At 40.2% G+C, this 9046-nt stretch overlaps 1 protein-coding gene across 2 annotated transcripts in view; it reads right to left on the bottom strand.

Moving 5' to 3' along the window:
- The window catches only part of Dach1 (dachshund family transcription factor 1), a 389973-nt gene extending 381260 nt beyond the window's left edge, over positions 1 to 8713 (bottom strand). For both annotated transcript variants that reach the window (XM_077792816.1, XM_077792818.1), the window contains exon 1: positions 7644 to 8713. In XM_077792816.1, coding sequence (XP_077648942.1) covers positions 7644 to 8485 — 842 coding nt within the window. In that variant the 5' untranslated portion in view covers positions 8486 to 8713. The remainder of the gene's footprint in view (positions 1 to 7643) is intronic.
- Between the last annotated feature and the right edge of the window lie 333 nt (positions 8714 to 9046).

The raw sequence follows: 9046 nt of genomic DNA on the forward strand, positions 1-9046 counted from the left end.
GTTCCATTAAATAGTTCCCTTTCATCTAGCACACTTTGTTTCCTGAGATATACTTTGTTTGCTCTTGAAAAAACAGTGTTATTTTTTCCTGTTGTGATAGGAAACATACTTTAATTATTTAGGAATATTAATGCCATAAAAATACAAAGATAATTTAAAACTGTGAAATTTTAATCTATTATGTTTACTTCTCCATTTATTTATACTAAGGAAAGAAAAACATTCCTCAATTATTCCTCAATGTGACTCATCAAAATTAATTGATTTATTATGTTGCCTATTTCAATATTTGCTTTATGAAAATTATGGCTTAAAGTTTTTTGTCAAACATAAGCACTATTTCAAAATTCTCTATGGGATTTATAAAGGTCTATTATTAGTCACTATGTTGTATGACAGATCTCTTGACCTTATTCCTCTAATCTAACTGGAATTTTGTATCCTTTTACCAATATCATCCCAACCACTGGTTACCACCATTCTACTTTGTTTCTTAAGAATTCAACGTTTTTAGATTGCATATAGAGGTGAGATCAGGCAGTATTTGTATTTCTGTCCCTGCCTTATTTTAATTTAACTTCTTACTAGAAATGTATAATGTATTCCAGATATTGTATTCAGTATATAAAATGATTATTTTAGATTCTTATGTAAAACATTGTTCATTGTTCCCCTCTCTCTCTCTCTCTCTCTCTCTCTCTCTCTCTCTCTCTCTCTCCCCCTCATTACTCCCTAAAACTTGTTTTAAAGCAAGTGGCTTTCAGTGTGTTTCTGTGCTGCATAGTGTAGGATATTCAATATATTTATATAAAAAAGACCAATTAAACAATGACATAGTAAGTTATGCAGTTTAATCATTTGCCTCTGGCAACTTCCAGACAAGTCACATACTTTAAATGTGCAGAAGATTCCCACCTTAAAATCCCAAATCAACTATATGCTATTTTGGATCAGAAAATAAGAAGGCCACACCTTGAATAAAATTCAGCCATTGGCACATGGAGTAGCCTATACAGAAAATTCTAAAGATGCAGTTTTTGTTTTTGTTTTTTTAAGTGGGAGAATGTTTTTCTCTAATAAATGTAATCCATGCCAGAAGACACTAAGAAATTTAAAAATGAACCTGGGCTGGGGTCTTTAACTTTAGATTAAATTGCAATTTGGGTGATTTTCTCTATTTAACTTGACATATAAATATATATTTTTAAATTGCACATTTGAACACTTATACAAAAAGTTTATCATTTAAATGCCTACAACCAGCAGCAATGGTCACACTCTCAACAGATTCTCAGAATTCTTCTTCAACTAAATAGGTGCATCAAAATAAAGAGAACCACTAGTTAATCTAACAATAGCTCATTAGGACTGAATACAAATATCTTACCCTTGGTATTCTTTGTTTTGCAAAGCAAGAAGTTGATAAACTACCTACACTACTCCAATAAAGTCATTCCTGTATGTGACATACCCTAAAAAGCAAAAATATCAGCAAATAAAAGTTATTTTAAAATACAGATACTTTAGCATAAAATCACTTTTGATTAAAAATACTTTTGGCAAATTGAGAAAAGGGAAAGTAAAGGAATTTCAGCACAATGTAGGTTCACACAGAATCTCTGCTATGTTTGAAATATGTGCAGATGTGAAAAACCAGAGCCTTTGATGTTACACTTACTATTCAGGTTGCATTAAGTGGTCTTTAAATTCAACATTGTCTTTTTTTAAAAAAATTAACCAATGAACACAACAAATATAATGGCAAAGGGTTGCTTAATGAATTCCCAAAATCTGAAAATATGTAGATTTAGCTAGGTTGTTTAAACTGTAGCATTTATATAAGTACATATATTCGCATACATATATACATTCATATATTTTATTATTGTATGTTACACACACACACACACACACACACACACACACACGCACTGTGTGTGTGTGTGTATAACCAACCAATCAAAATCCACTGCCTCAGTTAAGAAAATGGCACATGCTGGAACAAACTAAGGTCATATTGTTTTAACAATTCAAATATACAATGACAAACCCTTATCTTGATTACATTTTTAATACCTAAGTAGTCCATATCAATTTCTACATTTCCTATCATTTTAAAATCATATAACTTGATGCGACTTTTTGTATGAACAATTTAGAAATTACATCCTTGAAAGAAAAAATTTAAACAGTTTAAATTTAAGCAGAGTTTTTAAAAAAAAAACAAGTAACAGAAATCTTAAAATCAAAATGTTTAATGAAATCTGGAAGACTCACCTGTACCTATTTAAAAGACATACTTCAAACTAATTTCTTCACACAAAGATTCAAAGGGAGACAGTTTACAACCTGTGAGAGTTTCATTTCCTATTATATTCTGCAATGATTGTGTTCTATATTGCTAATACAATGCTATTTTGATGACTATTTCACTTGATTGACAAAGGCAATTGTATGAAACAATTGAGTAAAATAACTTGGAAAGGTAAAATAATCCTAATTGATAGTCAAAGCACAAAATTGTCTTTAAAACAACAACTACTTGGTTGCACATTAAGCTAATTTACAAATGTTACTTACATTTCAAAAACAAAGCATCAAGTGAGAAACAATAAAGCATATCATGTTTCTGTATGCTGGTGAATCACACCTAGTAAATCGCCAAAGAGACGGGTGATTTATGCTCAAATCCTGCCAAGACTTTAATCAATATTGGGTGTCACATCTCAGGGGACTGGGGGTAGTATCGAGGCAAAAAGAGGGTGGCTAGTATTTGTCTCAGTAATTTGTATACAACTTCAGTGAAATATAATAGATTAAACAAAAAGCAGCAGCAGATTTTAATAATAAAGTAATGATTTAAAAATACTACACAAAATGCTTAAAACTGTGTAAGAGAACACGGAGTGAAAAAGCCTGTCCTGGTCTTCATTCTTTGTAATATTTGAAGTGTCACAAAATAAAACATAATTTGTACAAATCAAATTTCTTCTCTTAGAGCATTAACTGATAAACTATAGAGTTCAGAAAGCAAAACATCTTAATAACCAAGTGCACTTTTAACAATAATGACTGTGATATTTTTGGAGACTAATTCCAAGAAAAATATCAGGTTGAAAGATACTACCCAAACAACTGTATTTGAGCCATGTAAATCTAGGTTAGAATATTTTTATTTTATTCATACATTTGTTATTAAATTGCAATTTTCTAACATATTTAAAGTAGAGAGAAATAAGTTCAGGGACCAAACAAACTTTCATATTTTATGCCTTGGTCTTCTAATTATGTTGCATTCCTTTTGAAATGTTATAAAATGAGACACTAGGCTTTATAGGAACCATTAATCTACTGTAATACAAAAACTTCAAAAGCATAGCCTCTCTTCATTTGAAGTAATCCTTGAATTTCTCAGTGCCAAGTATCATAATTATCTGTTAGAAAGAGTGAATCTGTATTTGTGTTGAAACTTTATCGATGCATGAGTCTGTGCCATTGAAAAACAGGCAACAGGGGAAATGTTAAATAAATATAGACTGTTTCAGCTTGCCATCTTTATTAAAACTCCTGACAAGAAAAATCAAGCCAAGAACTAGAAAAAAAAATCTTATACTTCTTATACTAAAATTTTGTTCAGATATTTCTATTTAAACATAAAAGGCTTAGCAAGTCTTTCAATTTTATGTCCATGAATGGTATCAACTTTTAAGGAAAACAATATTATTTGTTAATATATGTGTATATATATATAAAATGTCTAATAAAACTAACTTGAATCTATTCAAGTTTAAAATTTCCCAAATTTAGAGCTATATAGAAGTTATATCACAATCTGGTTTGAAAGATCATGAGACAAGATCATCTTCTGACAATAATCAAAGAAATAAGCATGTTAGATAACATAACACAAGAGTCACATTTTATTACTTGAATTCACAGAAAGATGAATCCTAACCCAAATCTACAGACAGCAATTGACTCGTGCAAACAGAGACTTCATCATGTACATAATTACTTTTCTTTTGTTGTTGTTGTTGTTGTTATTTAATGGTTAGCAGTTAATTAAGTGACCTCTATTGCAATAGACAAGTCCATGCAACTAATGTTTAGTTTTAAAATAATAATTGGAGGAAGCTGGAAAAGGTCAGAGTTTGCCCCTTGACAACTTTTAAATATAGTTCCTTACATTTTCTTTCATGTTTTGAGACCTACACTTTTTAGTTTTACTATCTAGCAGGTGATAGTCTCTTTTTCATCATCTAGTGGTAATGACAGATGGCTTAAACATTTACTCCAGTTTTCATAGACAGCATACAAATACAAGGGTCCCAGGCAAATCAACTCTACTCTAAGGATTGCTGCTAACTTACTGAGCCACTTTAAGCATAAACTCCAATTTATGAGCCTTTCTTTTCTTTAGCATCATTTTGGTTCCTTGGATTTCCTGGTATTAAGTAGTTCTGAGAGTCATAATTAGATATATGTTCTATAAAAATCTGAGAGTACTAAGATTTGATATTTCTTTCACTCACACACACACACACCATGTGTACCTATGTATTCATAATACTACCTATACACTATATATAAATACAAACATATACACATGTAACTTTATATAATTTGCCTTCTTGCACTATTTCTCTTATAGTCTGTGTAAATTATGTCCTTAGTCTGTTAAATAGCTAGAGTAGAAACAAGAGTGAAAGGATCAATATGTCTAGATAAATGAAAAAAAAAAGATTTTTAAAAGCAAAGTTGTAAATTGGATTTAAATAAAATGGAATTTTTTTAATTTAAAATGCAAAATATTTAGATTGTTGCTTTCAAAGTAAAGAAATAAAACAACAACACTGGTAATTACCATTGAAAATAATGATGTCAGCATTGTAATATGCAAACAGTACATTTTGGTGAAGGATAGTTCAATTTTAAATTTAAATTTCCTTTTTCTTTTCCTTGCTGTGGTGGGGATTGAACCCTTCAATTACAAATTTTCTATTTCCTTAGTCAATGACAGAGTTAGGAAAACCTAGGTAGATATCAACAACTACACTTCTTCTCAGGTTAATGACTACATATTTGCATGTATTTAAGTTTGAGCAAGCTTTTTAGTTGGTATAAGATCAAAATTCAAAATTAAATCAATAAACTTCCCATATTTAATTTAAAAATAACCTAAAATGGGATTTTAGAACAACACATTTAATTGCAAAGTATTAAGGCCAGGTAATTGAAACATAATTAGAGTAATGATGAGATATTTTTGGAGGGATGAACAGTTCCACTGGATTTAACTTATCTTAGTTCTGAAAGTTTAAACTCAGAGCTGTTAATCTCAGGGGAAAAAAGAAAAAACTTTTTAAAATGTCTAGTTAATAACTTTAGGAGTATTCTTCAACCATTTGATGAGGACTTTAAAGTCTGAACAAAAATTCACAAAATAAAAATAATCAAGTGTTACATTGATTACAACATTATAATGCAGTCACTGAAGGAACTTTTCTCAAACAATTGTGAATGTGTGTACTAAAATGGGCATTGATTATCTCGTACAATGTGTTCCATACACACACACACACACACACACACAAAACGCGCGTGCACACACAGCATTCGGAGAAAACCAGCCAGTTACCCATTTATTGGACAGCCAATTTTGTAACAATCGGATTTGAACTGACTTAATTTTTACATAACATTCTTCAGAACAACTCCAAAATAATAGTCTGTCCTGGTTCGAATAGTTTTAATGGATTTGGGGCAAATATTTTACCTTATGGATGAGTACGTGAGTAAGAACTCCAATTGTCTGAGTAAATGATGTTTAGTGATCATGGTCACCCCCACCCCCATCTCTACTGCCACCTGCCCATGCACTTGGGCACTCATGCGCGCATACACACACACACACACACACACACACACACACACACTCACACACACACAGAATATACTAAAAAAAAAAAAATTCGAATTGAAGGTTCAAAACCGAGATATACATCTTTGTTTCATGTGAAGAAAGGCAAATAAACATGGAAAAGAATGTCTAGCAAGGTCGGGATAAGACAAGTGCTTCTTTGAGTTTGAGTCTTTTGGGGTTTACAACCTTCTCCAGCAGTACCCAGGAATCTTTCTCCAAGGAAGGAATTGCTAGAGGCTTTTTTCATTCTCATTTTTACCTGGTCTCCTCTCTTTCCTTCCACTTCAGCTTCCCTAGCTCTTCTAGGGACACACACTAACTCCATTCCTTCGGTCTTTAAACTTATTTGGAAGGTAGGGAAGTTTCCACTTATTCCACTTAAATTTTGCGCCCTGTTCCCACGTGCCTGCCTGTGGTCTCCAACTTTCCGTAGTCGCTTTCTCTAGGAATCTCTGAACTTTTCCCTCTGCGCTTCCCTGAAGCGAGCGGTGGTGGGGACAAAGCGGAATTGCGAAAGCGAGTGGAATCTTCATTTCTACCCCAAATTGACAAGTTACCCCACTCCCGCCCCCTCCTGGTAGAACCTCCCCCACTGAACATCATTAGCATAAAACTGGTAGGGCCCCGGGACCTATCCTGAAGCCGCCTCTGGGCGCGCCTTTGCGGGGCTGGAAAGCCAGCGAAGACAAGTATTCAGGCCCGCAGAGCATCCCAGTGCAAAACGTGCACCTGCTCCTTGGGGGAGCTACTGGCCTTTGAAAAAAAAAAAAGAAGAAGAAGAAGAAGAAGAAGACGAAAGAAAGAAGAGAAAAAGAAAGAAATGAAAAAAGAAGTCGCACTTTGAAATGAGTGAGCAAGCGAACGCGCTGTGGTCTTCCTTTCCAGTCTCCCTAGTTCGGCTTTCTAAAGTCTGGGGCACCCGCTCACCTTCCCCAATAGAAGAAAACCTGCTGGTGCCCTCGCATCTGTCTTGGGGCAATCATAACCCCTTTATTTCCTTTGCACACGCACACGCTCACACGCGGACACACACATGCGCACACACACGGACCTTCCTTTCGAAAAGCTGTCCCTTGGGACTTGGGGCTGAACTCCCTGAGTGTCTGTACCCGGGGATTGCCCAGGGTCTCTCAGCCTCAGGAGTCGTTCCCTATCTGACCTCAAAGTGCCCTCGTCGACTGCCAACCCACTCCCTTGGCCTCCTAACCGGCCGCTCACCCGGAGAGTGTCTCCTTGCTCCAAAAACCCTGCGGGGCAGGGTCACGACCTCCCCCCGCCCCCGGGAGGTGCCCAGAGGCTTGCGGTGGAACCCAGGTCCCTGGGAGCGCACACTCCGGCAACAGCTCGGAGAGAGGTTCCCAGAAGCCGACGCGCGCCGGGAAGGGGCAGTGGCTCCTAGAAAGGCGCCGTCCTCCTTCCCGCCCCCTCCGCCCTGAGTCTTGGGGTTCCCAAGCCCCACAGCATCCAAGAGCTGGCGGCCAGTCGAGCAAAGATTGACCCGGCCGAAAGAGAGCTAGATTTGGGCAGAGTGAAGTGCCAACTTGTCAGGGGGTCGGGCGCGGCTGGCGAGCTCCAAAGAAGAAAACCAGAGGGCCGCGCTCGCAAGGACGCGCGGCTCGCGGGCGCGCGGAGCAAGCAGAGCCGGAAAGGGAGCAAGGAAAGGGCGAGGAGGCGGGTGGGAAGGGGCTGGGGGCGGCAGAGGCTACACTCTGCTCTTTACCTTGCGTTGGTGCAGTCATTGTAGAGAGTCTCGAAGTCCTTCCTGGAGATGAGTTTGCAGCGGTTCACTCCGGGCTGGATGGCGCCCAGTCCCCTCAGGATGCGAACCTGTTCCACATTGCACACCACCGGCGTGATCTCCAACCGCTTCAGCTTGGTGTAGACCGTGTGCAAGCCCCCCACCAAGTGCTTCAGGAACAGGTCGAAAGCCTGGGGCAGGCAGATCAGCTCGCAGCCCTCCACCGTGAAGGAAGCCACTTTGGCCCCCCTCAGATCCACCATTTTGCACTCATTATTCTGGGGGGTGTTTTCCACTGGGGACGGGGTTGAGTACACGGGTTTCCCGGGGAGGGGGCCGCAGCTGCTGCTGCTGCTGCTACTGCTGCTGCTACTACTGCTGCTGCTGCTGCTACTGCTGCTGCTGCTGCTGCTGCCGGTGCTCGCGTTGATGGGGGTGCTGGAGGCGCCGCCGCCGCCAGCGCTAATGCTGCCACCGCCGCTGCCGCTGCTGCCGTTGCTCCCGGCGGCCAGGCTGGGGTTGCAGTTGCTGCCGCCGCCGCCGCCGCCGCCGCCGCCTCCGTTGCCTCCGCTGCCGCCTCCGCTGCCGCCGCCGCCGCCGGGAGAGGTGACTGTGGCCGCCGCCGCCGCCGCCGCCGAAGAAGCGATGGGCTCGGGCCGGAACAGAGTTGGCCCAGAGGACACGGAGGGTCCTATGGACGGAGCCGGAGACGAGGTCGCCGAGGAGGTGGAGGTGGTGGTGCCAGAGGAGGAAGCAGAAGTGGAGATCGGGGGTTGAGGGGGGACCAGCTGGGTCGGAGGGATCAAAGCCGCCGGCACTGCCATGGTCACATATAAGGGGGGAAACAGAAGGAGGAGAAGAGAGGGGAAAAGTTGCCACACACCCCCGGGAGGGGACGGGGGAAAGGGGGGAGTAGAAGCAAGAGGGGCAACAACAACAACAACAACTCTAGGAGAGGACGAGGAGAAAGGGAGAGAAGGGGGAAAAAAGGAGGTGAGGGTAAGAAAGAGCGAGCGCAGGAGGGGCGAGCGAGAGAGGCGCTCTAGAGAGAAACGCACAAAGTGTCCCGCAAGTCGAAATGCGAGTCCTCTCCAGGGGCTGGGATCGAGGGCTGGTTTGGGGGGGGGGCGGGGGCGGGGAGGGTCGGCTGTTGTTGTGTGGGTCCCGCTCTAGCACAAAGTTAAGGATGAAGGTGGAAAGGAGGAGGATTGAGGGACTTGGGTTCTCCCTGGCAAGTACATTGATCAAAGATTGAGAGGGGAATGACAGAGAGAAAATGAGCTGAAAAGTGCAGGCTGCCGGCTGGACGAGTTGTTGTTGTCACACGGTGCAGAGGGGAGGAGCTCCGGAAACTTGAAATACCCTTTGAAGCCGCAAAAACCTCA

The sequence above is a fragment of the Urocitellus parryii genome, chromosome 2 (genome assembly GCF_045843805.1).
Source record: "Urocitellus parryii isolate mUroPar1 chromosome 2, mUroPar1.hap1, whole genome shotgun sequence".
Lineage (NCBI taxonomy): Eukaryota > Metazoa > Chordata > Mammalia > Rodentia > Sciuridae > Urocitellus > Urocitellus parryii.